This window comes from Tetrao urogallus (assembly GCF_951394365.1).
Source record: "Tetrao urogallus genome assembly, chromosome: 1".
Lineage (NCBI taxonomy): Eukaryota > Metazoa > Chordata > Aves > Galliformes > Phasianidae > Tetrao > Tetrao urogallus.
The window spans coordinates 101,508,694-101,521,845 of NC_136813.1; the positions used below are offsets into that span (position 1 = coordinate 101,508,694).

General features: G+C 36.0%; 1 protein-coding gene across 2 annotated transcripts in view; it reads left to right on the plus strand.

Annotated features, from left to right (window-relative positions):
* Positions 1-13,152, plus strand: part of CADM2 (cell adhesion molecule 2) — a gene marked incomplete at both ends in the record, with an annotated part of 624,831 nt that overhangs the window by 501,361 nt on the left and 110,318 nt on the right. For both annotated transcript variants that reach the window (XM_079549178.1, XM_079549179.1), the window contains one exon: positions 1,229-1,399. In XM_079549178.1, the coding sequence (XP_079405304.1) occupies positions 1,229-1,399 (171 nt within the window). The remainder of the gene's footprint in view (positions 1-1,228; positions 1,400-13,152) is intronic.

A 13,152-nucleotide genomic window follows, 5' to 3' on the forward strand; every position in this document is an offset into this window, starting at 1 on the left:
ATATTCTTTTCTAATGGGATTTAACATAATTTATAAAGCTGAAACCTCTCGTGTTTTCATTTCTTTAGGACACAGAAGATGTATGCAATCTCAGTGTAATTTCATATATATATATATGTATTTGTGTATATATCTTTTATATCCTTCCTTGTCATAAATCAATATAGCAAGCTTATGATTTTACTGAAATAAGCAAATCAATAACTACTATAAATAGATGGGATCCAAGTAAACCAGTTCTCATATGTATGTAAGAAAAGTTATTAATAATAATAATAACAATAACTTTTAAAAATAAATGCTTAGTCTTTTGGTTCTCCAGTTCTAATGTAAGTTGTTTGTCCTACAGTGAAATTTACTGAGTCTAAACCTTAACTTCGAGCTGAATTGAATTCTTAATCATGGTGGTAGGATCCCAACACAGTAGTATCTGGATTGAAAGCTAGCACAGATTTTTAATGGGCTCTGCTCTGAAAGAGTAAGCCAGTGAGTAACGATAAAAAGCACTGAGTGGAAAGTATCTTTGAAGTAATTTTATTTCCAGTGTTCTTGGGATGCATCTGTACATCCCACTAAATACTGTGAGGTATTATAATAATATCATATCATATTATATCATGTAATGTAATGTAATGTAATGTAATGTAATATATCATATAATAATACTATCTCTATTTTTTCATCAACTTTAATATACATATACTTTGGTCTAGTTTAATTAATAAATTAGTATGATTCTAGCCAAAAAACAAAATAAGCAATGAATAAAGTAAGCATGAGTTTGATGTATTGCAACTCTTTGTTCGGATTCAGTGATATGCATTACGAAGATGGATGTAGAATATTTAACAGTTAGTGACACTGTGAATATATTAGGGAAGTGAGAGTGGGAGTAGACTACACTTTTCTAATGAACTGTGGTTTATATGAGATTTGGACCTAAACATGAGAGAATCGTGAAAGCAATTACCCTCTGAGTGCAGTATCAAGCAACTGATCTTGAATTTTCTTCTGCAATGTACACCTTCTACTCTGGCAAAAGGAGAAAAGAGTAGAATAGCTACAGTTTAATTACTCATATTTTAAAGAGGTCAATAAGTACATGAAATGTTTTTTGTTTTTTGTGTTTTTTTTTTAAATAAGTTTGATAGGTAAATGTTGCTGTTTAATTTTGGACTATTTCTTTCTGAAAATATTGGGAACAAAAATGTTTATTTTTTTCTTTCAGATGTTAAATATTTAAAAGAAGAAGATGCAACTCGTAAAACATTCACAGTCAGCAGCACACTGGATTTCCTTGCAGATCGCAATGATGATGGTGCAGTTGTAAGCTGCAGAGTAGATCACGAATCCCTAAATGCTACACCTCAAATAGCAATGCAGGTTCTAGAAATACACTGTAAGTAATATACATTATATTTGCTTGCTTTTACAGTTTTGTTTTGTTTCAGAGTTTCTACTGTAGGAAATCTTTAAAATTTTCTGAGAACAGTAGGTATTGATAACACTTTTCTTTTAGCCAACCTCTTTTTTTAAAAATTTTATTTCAGAAATAACTCTGAAAAGATTAGTGTATTAAGTTCCTGGTTTTCTTTACAAATAGTAAAGAGGAAGTGCATTTGTCTTCTCCATTTATCATTGTAGTAATGTCAAAGTAAGCTGTAGTATCAAGATCATAGAAGTTCATCACAGCGCCCTTTGTCCAACCTTGCTGTTTTTCCCCAATTTGACAATTTTCCATTGCTTGTTGTGCCATAATGAGCAACTTTCCAGCTTGATGCACTACAACTCAAAACAATATACATGAAATCCAAGAAAAAAGTCCTTGTACCTGGTAGATGCAAAGATATTGTGACTTCAATGCTTCTATGAAGCAGGATCACTGAGAAAAACAAGGCTGCTTGCACACCAAAGCTAAACTGGAAAGTTTTGGAACTAGCACTCACTGATTCCTTTTGCTAAACTAATATATTGGTCCTTAAAGTAATATACTGATGCCTATTGCTAAACCAGCCTTAAGCTCAAAATTTAGGCATATTCAAAGTTGAATAAGCCTGCCTATGTGTCTGTGTGCTGTAGTCTGAAGTCATGTCCTTTGAGTCACTTTCTTTGCTTTTACAAACTATGAGGAACTCAGGAGAACAGCTTTTCACCACCAGGTGACATTTACATATTCACTTGCACTGTAATCACCATTCTTCTTTATACTGTTGTGTATACTTTTCTGAAGAACATCAGTGTTTGTTTGCCATCTTGGGAAAGAGATGTCTGCAAAATATTACCAGATCAAGTGAAGGGTAGAGACCTTTCACAGGTCTGTTTCTAGGGTAAATGTAAGAAAAGGAACTTATTATAAACAAGGTTTATCCGTGAAGCAGACAAGTTGCCTGTAACAGCAGCTAGTTCCCAAGACGCAATGTCAAGGTTTGCTGGCTTGTATAACTTATTTCTGAAGGAAGATAGTTCTGTAAGTATCTAAAACAAGTAAAATGTGGTGGTTGAGAAAGCACTCCATACATAGAAGCTGACAGCATTGCTAAAAATGCCATCTGCATAACATCTGAAATGAGGCAGATGTGGATTAGTACCCGTAAGTAATGTGTACTGAAAATAACTGTTTTCTGATGCATTCTATGCATCATTTTCCTGATGGAGATCAAAGCCTTTCTTTACCAATGACTATAAAACACCTGCCTCCCCTAAAAATGTTCAGATGGCATCTGTACTAGAGAGATGAATCCTTAACATCTATTTCCCTGAATTCTAAATCCCATCACCATCATCCTCTGGTATGACCCATGCCTTCACTTCCAAATACTTTCTCCCTTCCTGTTCAGAATATTGGTACTACAGGGCCACAACAATGACCAGAGGTCTAAAGCACTTTTGTGAAGAAAGGCTCAGGAAATGGGCTTTTTCAGCCTGGAGAAATCTGTGGGGTATTTAAATGGGGCCTATAAAAGAGTGGGAGACCTTTTTATACAGTAGGCAAGGGGTACTAATTTTAAACTAAAAGGAAGGAGATTTAGGTTAGATGTTAGATGTTAAATTCTTTTCTCAGAGGGTGATGGGGCATTGGCAGAGCTCCCCAGCGAAGCTGCCCCCATCCCTGGAGGCACTCAAGGCTGGTTTAGATGGACCCTGGGCAGTCTGAGCTGGTGGGGGGCAGCCCTGCCCACAGCAGGGGGTTGGGGTTGGGTTGGCTTTAATGTCCTTTCTAATCCAAGCCATGCTATGATATAAAAACCAGGCTGCTATAGGAGGTTTAAACTGTGTCATGTGTAATGTGATTGATGTAAAAGCAGCAAGAAGGCAGACTTTGTGTCGCCTCTCAAACACAAAACTTCTGGATATGTCACTTATCCCTTTGCTCCCCAGGCAACAAGACACTACCTTGCTAAACAGCAGCAATTTATGTATTGTTTCATTTTCTGAACAAGACCCTTCTTCCTTTTCTGCACGTTCACTGAAGTTCTCCAACAAGGACAAACTAGAAAGGGTATTTACTGTCACTGATGTGCTTTATTTGCTATTTTGCCCCCTCAGTCTGCCAATTTACCAGAAGCCACAAGATACGAGTAATTATTCTCAATCCTTTCTCTTTGCTTCATTAATTTTCCACCAACCAATTTTATACTCTCCAGCACTAGTAGAGAGTGTCATCATATGTCAAAAGATAAGTGAGAAATATGCCAAAATAAGCTTACGTTCATAAGAGATGGTGGAAGGACCATGTGCAATCTTAAAAGCAATATTTTCTTATTGCAAACAGGGAACAGTCTATTGTCCTTTTCCTTACCACATACAACTCCACAGTCAACATATCCAACAGTCTTATTTGAGATAAAGTTTTTAAGAAAATTTTAGGAAAAGAGAATGAGATCCATGGAATTAATGATGTTGCTTCAAGCAGAGAACCTTGAAGGAAAGAAGTGCAGGAGGATGATTTACTACAGCAATCACAAAGACTCTGAAAGGAATACATGGCACTGAAATCAGGCTCCTTAATTTTATTCTCCTGCTTATCCGCCTGACATTGCTCACAGTCATATCTGGTATTGCTACAGTCACTGAAAACTGCTTTTACCCATCAGTTCATAGGACTACAAACATAGAAGAGACATTGTATTTGTATTAATGAGAGTGATGCTCACAGAACACTCATTATGGGGCTGGTTCAAGACATCCTCAATGCCAGCTGACAACAGTTCAGAAATAGCACTGACAAAACAGATGAATTACAGGACCCCAAGACAAAAGTCATGAGAATCTGTTAATTCGACATCCTTTAGTTCTGAAAATCATCTCACCTAAAATCAGGTAGTGTGGCATTGCTCCATAGGGTAATTGTTCCAAATGTCTCAGGGGTATTTCAAATGAGCAGAGAGCTTCGGAGTAGTACCTTAAACAAGTGAAACAGAATGGCACAGCTAGACATCAGTTTGGCAGGGAAATAATACAATAGAACTGAACTTGTTTTTTAAACATTTTCCTAAAATCTGAAGAATTATGTCTGTCATACATTGATACTCCTAACCAGGCTGTCATCCCAGGTTAGAAAAAAAGAGCAATAATAAATTGTCTGGCTAATTTTGTTGTTTTCTGCCCTCAATGATTATACCTGAGAGTAAAAAACAGATAGATAAAATCTGCTGACAATGGACGAAACACACATGGCTTCATCAAAATACTAAAAGCAAAGCAAAGAAAAAGATAATAGTAATTGCAGGATTGTGTTTGCCTCGAGTGGACAATAGGAAAGAAATAAGAAAGCAACAGAATATTTGAAATGACGTTTTTTTATTTTTATCTAGTGAATGACAAAATAGTATTACATCTATCCTGGGCAATGAGTCTGTATGAAACAGATCTTTGTAATGAGTCCGCAGAGATGTAGATAGAGATGATTATGAATTCACACAGCTGCTTTTATCATCAGCTTTAATAGGAAGTAAAGTTAATACTAAAGCCAGTAATACCATCAACAGTGATATCAGTACAGTGTCAACTTTCACCAGTAGTATTATGAAATAAGTACATGAAATAAGAGCGAAAACTTTAAGAAAAAAGCAGTTGTTTTTTAATACACACATACATACATATCACATTATGCACCATATTTATGCTGTGCTCATGTATGTAATAAAACAAATTTCTGAATCCTGCTCCTTTTTTTTTTTAGTGGTGAAGTCCAAAACTGGAAATAAGTATATTACTTATACACTGAGCAAAATAAGGATATCTTAACATGGGCTGTGATCAATTCTTGTTTTCACAGGGCTTTCCAAATTAATTTGTCAGACTTTAGATATTAAAATAATATCCATGCTATTTGAGTAAATATGTTGTACCCCACTCCAGACTGTGAAATAATTACCTCCTCCAACCATTTAAGCTTTTTTTTATCAGTAATTTGTGTCTCACTTGTGCTTAATCCTGCTCATCTCTGTGTCATGCTCTGTGCACTGCAGGGCAGCTCAATAACCCAATTGTTTCTTTTGTGATGAAAGGTTCAGCCATAATTTAGTTTCTGCTTGGCCAGCAGAGGTTTGTGGTAGCATGACACTGCTTGCTGAGTTTATTTTTCCTCTGACCCTTACTGTGAATAGTAAACCCAAAATAGACTTGTATCCCCTGTGGCTTTGCTCTGAAGTTTGCTTGTCAGCCTAGCTGCCACTGATTATTAGGAACTGCTTCTTGTAAGTGATAAATACAAATCTCAGAGGAATGTTTTGTTTCATTGTTTACTTCTGCACTTAAACTAAAATCCTGCATTCACTCCTGCATTAAGGAAACACGTGTGCAGTACTTCAGTTTTGAAAGATTCTCATGGTAATATTTACAGGACTGTGTACTCAAAGTCCTCATGCACACACTGAAAAGACACTTTGAGGGCAAATACAACTTCTGATCCAGAACTAGGAAATGAGTGAACTCTGTTCATCTTTCTTCTATGTGTCAAACAAGCGATGATTCTCAGAGGCAGCATCTTCATTTTCCTCCAGGTTTTATCCAAGCAGAAGGCAGCCAACATGTTGCTTCATACTGAACAGAGTGCCATAAAATTACCCAGTGGTAATTACCTTACCTTCATAAAAATTCTCTGTCTACAGTAAATTACCCAGCAGACCTCAGAAAAAATTAATTGTGTAAGCCTGCCCCAGAGGCTGCTTCTGAAGCTTTAAAGTGAAATCAAATCATTTGAACTTCAAACCTAATCATCGTGATTCTAAAATGGCAGCTGTGATGTGATCTGTGCTAACGGACATGGGGAAATTCTGTTCAAAAGCTGACCACACTCCCAAATGACAGCACTAATAAGCTAAATATGTGTTATGTAAAGAAGTGTCTTGAGAGGCAATTTTGAGTAAATTCTATATTGGCAGACACAGATGTGCAGTGAATTGTCAATCTGACAAGTCTATAGCCATCAGCTAGCTTGCTTCTACTGGCTATTCCAACAATGTTTTTGTGATAAGCTGTTTATCTGGTGAGTTTTTATTAGATTCTTTTGCAATGAGCATCTGAACTTGACTTGAAAATTTGGCAACAATTCCAAGCGATTGTTGACTATTGTCTGGGAAATACGCTTATCGATTTTTTATTAAATAAACAAAGCACTTCAAATGCAGGAGACTACAGATAAGCAAATTAGCATTTCACTTGTGCAGCCTTGTAGAAAATGGTGCGTGTGTATTCAGCAACAGTGTATTGCTGTGATTTGTGGCATATTAACAAATGGAGGTTTCACTGACAACAGGATGGTGTTGCAGGTGTAAGGCAGAATGCTTTTATCAGACCTATTTTATCTAATGCCACTAACAGAGTTCAGACCATTGTTTTTACTTCAGTGATTTTTATTTATTTATTTATTTATTTTGAACACACCATTTCTATAGTTTCGTGTTCAGAAAGAAAGGAGTTATGTGCAAATATAAGATATGAATTATATATTATAATAGACAATAATACACAAGGGCTGCTCTGAAAGCAGCCTATGTTATTATACTGGCCCATGACATCAGAGGCAGATGTTGGTGGTATGGCAGTAGAGGCTGAACCTTCCCACTAACATTCCATTACATGTTGTTGCCGTGTGACAGATAGCAGCAGAGGGATAGTCTGACAAATTGGTGTTTGACATGGAAGTGTGTATGGAGCGAAGTTGTGTCATTGAATTCCTCCACATGGAAAAAACAGTACCCGCAGACATTCATTGATGCTTGCTGAATGTTTCTGGAGAACATACACTGGATGTGAGCACAGTGAGGCTGTAGGTGATGTGTTTCAGTAGTGTCAACAAGTGGGTCACTTCTGCTGGTGCAGATTTTCACAAAAGTATCCTGTATCCAATGTAGTTTGCATGGAAATGAATAGGAGGCATTAATTTCAGAGCAGCCTATTTACTACCATACAAAATATAGTGTTATTTTTTAAAACATAAGAAAATGGTCATACATAGACTGTCAGACCATCTGTTTACAGAGAATGCCTAAAATACAGTTCCGCATGAGAATAGTGTCATATACAGTACAAGTATATGGCTTCCTTAAAGCTTAGTATTTAATTCTAATAAGCTAATTACATCTTTAAATATCTTGGGTGGCCTTTCAGGGTAACTTCCTCAACCATGGACTTGCTCTATTTTTGTAGTAATAGGCCCCCAAAATATTAAGCCAGCTCAAGGAAATACGAATAGATGTTGAGAAGGAGTGAAGACAGCTGGAGTGCTGGGAATTGTTTTGACTTTGCCATCAGAACAAATGTTTATCTCATTATATTTTTAGTTAATGAAGTAAAGCACACAGTTCTTCTCAGGCAGCAAAAAGACCTGGATTTTCTAAGGGCATGATTCTCCAGGCCTATAGAAGAAAGAACTGCCTTGAGATTTGCGGATTCAGGGTTTTACAGTTTGCTGTTACAAGTTAGCATGATTTGCTTTCTTACTATAATCATTTTGTCTTAGAATAGTTAGAATGTTTGGAAACTGTGATACGTCAGAGATCGAAGTTGTAGAAGGCAGCCAATACCTCAAGCTGAAGCCTGTCGAGAATTACATGATTACTGCAGATGCAGCAGGACGTTTTCGAGTATGACTATTGCACTCATTGTAACAAATGGCAAAGGGACAGAGCACAAGGCTGAGAAAATTTCCCAATCAAAAAACAGAATTATTTTTTTCTTGGGTGCAGCACTTTTTTCTTCAAGATTCTTCAACTTCACTCTGGGAACAAAACAAGTTTAGGTTGTGTGTTCTTCTTTTAAAATCTTTTAGAAGCCCAGAGAGGAAAAGCATGGCTTTTCTCTCATGGCTACCTGAGTCTGATCCATCTTTCTGACAGAAAAGGGTGGTCTCTCACAGAAGACACTCCAGTTCTTTAGAGGCCAACTATTCAAGTCATGTTCTTGTTTTTCTGTTTCAGTCAAGATATTCTTGCAGATTCCTGAATTTTGAGATCTTACAGTTGACTCCCTGTTCTTCTGAGACAAATTTAGTCTTTGTACAAGACTCACCTGCCTTGAGATTTTCTTCTGATTCTTTCCCCAAACTGTGTTATTTTCCCCCCTAAATGACAATTTAGATGTTAGTATTTACAATACAACTCAACGTTATTTCTATACTATAAATAGTGATCAGCTTTCCATTCTTTCTCCCTTAAAGGACTGAAATTTTGGTATTTCCCAGTGTAAGAGGCAGTTTTAAAAATAGTAATCATAATAATGCAAATTAAAAGATATAGCTGTCACTACTGTATAACTCTTCATATTGAATGAAAAGTAAATAGTAAGTTATTCTATTTAATTATTTAGCTCAATAACTATGTCAACACTGTGTTAATAAGCAAAATTATCTTGTTTGAGCTTTTCGTATTAATGAGTGCTTGAAACAAATGAAACATAAAGGATAGTTACAGTAAACAGTAAAGAATAATATCAGTGAACATGAAAGTTCAGTGCTACAATTTGCATTTTTAAATGAGATCAATTAGGTTAATGATGGATGAAAATAAGAAATCCATTATTTAAATGCAAAGTAATTCAAAAACTTGTGGGTCCATTTACTGCCAAACTTTAATCTTCCAAAGGGGATATCTAGTTCAAAGAGTTAATGTACAGTCCTGACCTTTCCCATCTGGAAGCTTATGTTTACAAGTGGAATATAATCTAATAGAATTTATTTCTCTCTAAAATCTATAATAGGAAAATCCAATGAGTTGCTTGTATGTTCCGCATGGAAACTTAATATGTTGTGGGCAGGTTACTCTTTGGATGCATGTTTAAAGGAGGGCTGAAGAAAGGAATTTTGGAAAGGGATGTTTAATAATGTTAAAAGTAGGATATTCAAGAAATGAACTTTAAATATAATCGGTTTTCAGAAGAATAATCCTTAAGGAGGTAGTTTCCTGACATAATAACCTACAGCCCATTAGCAGTACTCCAAAACCAACTGACAGATTTTTGAAGCTCCTAATCCAAATTACTGTGAAGCAGTTAAAAACTAAATTATTTATCTGCTAGAAATTGAGTTCTTAAATGTATTTGTTACAACTACTTTATATAGTGTAGCCCTAACAAGATAATAATGATTGAGTGACTGAATGACTACAGTTCAGTTTCTGAGAAGCTCCAAATGAGGCCCGGGGTTCTGAAAGAATTTTTCAATTACTTGACTAAGATCCAGTAAGTCCCATGCTGCCTCAAAAGCGTGTCTAAAATATCTTTATTTTTTCTCTGGCTTGATAGTCTGTCATGTGTTCAGCTTAGAATGAGACTAAAAATTACAGAATCTCTATAGATCAAACTCCACATTGCAACTCTGGTCACTGTAAACCATGAACTTAGTTACTGAAGGACAAAGGAGTCTTTCCCAGTAGAACAGTTTAAAGGACTGTTTATTTCCAAAATTACTGACTAGCAATCAGGTGAAAGAGTTTGAAAGAAAATATGTACAGAAATAGTTAGTAGGACCTCCTAGAGGAGAGGACCTTACTCTTCTGAAAAGCAAGATATGTATTTACAAGAAACAAGTCAGATTGCCATGCCCTGGTGATTTTTCTATAGATTAAACTTTTATAGTGCCTGCTGTCTGGTATGAATCACAGAGAAAGGCTTCAAGTATGCTGAGTGTCCAAAGCTCTTACTTACTTCTTCAGTAACTTCGCATGTGCTGCAGTTCTCCAGCAATATTCAAGAAAAGTTAGACACAACAGAAAGCTGAAGGCCTTAAGCAAAAGAAACTGAGGATGCAGAAGGCAAAGTTACACTGAAAGGTCATGCAATGAGTCAGACACGCATGATATAGGCAGAGGGGTGTTTTTTTTCTCTGGCTTTTTCCTTTTCACTTGTGAAATGGCAAAAATGAGAAGAAAAAAAAGAAGATATATGATTAAATTGGAAGGGACACAAAGAAAGGCAGGGAGGATGTTAAGTGGAACAGAGGTACACATCTGAAAAGGTAAGAACAATGGAGATCGTTTGATCTTAGGAAGTGGTGTCACAGAAATAATTAAAAAAGATAAATGCTGTTAAACTAAGCTTCATCATTAGAGTTCACTGAACAAAATGGAACGGATTTGCCAAAGACTCTTATTTCTACCATATCGTTCACATGTGTATGGGATTTAAAGGATTACTGTAAAAACAGTGACCCTGCTTTCCTATTATGGGGAGATAACGCAGGTAGTGCTGCTGGTGCTAATTATCTTCATGAACTGGCGTGCATTTAGAACACGATGACATTGCCACTGTTTGTACCACTTAATTCAGCAGCGTCTCCCAGTATAGCCAATGTTACAGTTACATTTTTCTCTCTATTCAAGGCCAACCACAAAGCATATAGGAATGATCAGTGATCACACTGAATTACAAGAAGGAATAAAAGGTTTTAAATGAAACAGATAGGAACTGTAGAGTTTTGGTGGTGTATCTGATTGACTGACAGCTGAGATGTAGGAACAGGTACTATGAATATTTTAAACAAAGTACCAGATAATCAGTGCTCACAGAATTAGTAGCTTAAAGGGTTTCCTGCCAGGTTGATGCTTGAGTTTAGGCACTCATGAATTACAAGTATCAGGAAGCAATATTTCACTGATCAAGCTTTTTTTTTCCCCCACGCTGGCATTTGGCCTGTTGTTCTGCATCCAAGAGAGTGCTTTTATAGTCTCCCGGTGCAAACTGTTACTCCTTTTTTCTTCAACAAGCATCATTTAAACTAAATTGAAGGAGACGAGGGAAAGGATGATATAGTAGTCATCAAACAATCTCAGCTAACAAAGAGACCATATGGTGGTTCTGGTTCTGCTCGACTGTAGAGTAGCTTTTAAAGGAGTATTTAAAAAAATATTGCAAAGCTTAATTTTACAGTGTTCTTGAACACATTTATTGAAGTACCGTGACACAGATTGCCTCCCCCACAGATACTACTAATACAATAATGTCAGATAAAATACTTTTTCTCTCATCTCTTTAAGTAATAAGACGTTTGTCATATTATGAAGCAGAGCATCAAAGTTACTGTATCTCCCGGTGTAATTTACCAAAGTTTATCAATTCACTCTTGCCTTGTGAGTACCTATTACAAAGCAACAGGGCACAAGCAGAAGCCATGCTGCTTGTCATTTACAGGAGAAGCCCAATTTGAAGGACTGCTGAAATCACAGCTGTAGGATGCAAACAGCTGGTAAGTGTAAAAGCTATAAAAATGGTGAATGCTTTCGCAGAGCTGATTAGAATACTCCTCTCCCTTCCCTCAGATCTCATTTGGGATAACCAATTTGATGTTTATTTTTGTGCATACTAGAGTGGTTTGTCCTTGAAAATTACTTTAAACTTCTCTCTTTCTAAGCCTAATTGCTTAGGGTTTTTAGAAATGGGAATAAAAATTGTGTAGAAATGCAAAATTTTGAAAAAGTTTTGTAATTGCCATCTGTATATGAAAATGATTATCTCACATTTTCTTAAAAAAAGGATATCTTAGGCTTACTCCAGTGCTAACAAGTTAGTAAAGAATCATCATCATCTTCAGAGGTGCATGCTTATTTTATTTTTGCATCTGGGAATGATGGAAAGGATCCAAGGAAATAATAGAGAAAGCACTACGGAAAAAAATGAAGAAGGCTGTGATATTTCACAAGCATGCTCTTTGGAAAAAAAGAAAAAGACAAATGAGGTATAAAGGAAATGAATTAGTCTCACATGGAAATCTTTGAAAATCTTATCATCTGGTAATCATTTATTACCAGGTAGCAATAATCTTTTATTATAGTACTCTTAGATTTTTATAACATTTTTTAAAATGATAGCACTACAGAACTGTTGCTTTTCATTGACACAATAAAATATCAGAGAAATTGAAGTTTTCAGTTTCATTAAATAACACTAACGTAAAGACATGCTGTTGGTAGCTCATAATTTAGTTAAGCCTATAGGAAGAAAAGTGTCTCTTAATGAATCGATCATACTAATCTGGACTCTGGCACAAAGAAAATGATGGTTAGTGTTGACTTGCGGAATCACGCTCTATAACCACAAAATAGTTATAAAAAAGTTATATTTTTATTCAGTGCTATGAGCATGCCAGGTGCAGGTGAGGGTAGCCGCTTCCTAGCCTGCACACCGAAACCAGGTAAACATATTTATTTATAGAAGGAATACATACATACTCATTGTATTTCTAAGACAAGGAGTGGTTATCACAATTAATTCTGGGAATTCATTACAATATACCACGCCCATTCTATATCCTGAATTCCACCGCTAATTAATGCTTCTACACATGCATGGTGCCTCCTGGTGGTCATCCCGGTGGTCATGGGGATGAAGGCTATATGTTATTCTTGCAGTGTACTTCTGATCCTGGTGTAATCTGAGGAAGTATTCCAGCTTCAACTGGTTCAATTTCTAGGATGGTTTCTAGGATATGGTTCCTTGGACCAATCAGCAGGCTCCTTGAGTTACAGTTGAGGTACCCCGTATCTTTCCCATTGTTCATGCTCAACTGCTTTTACAATTTTGACAATATAACAAATTAGCCCTTTATTCAGTGTGCAAAAAAAAAAATAAAATAAAATAAAAAATAAAGAAAGTGAACAGTGGGGTAAATAAAGAAAGAAAGAACGGTGAGTAAAGTTTAGTATTTGTAATACTAAA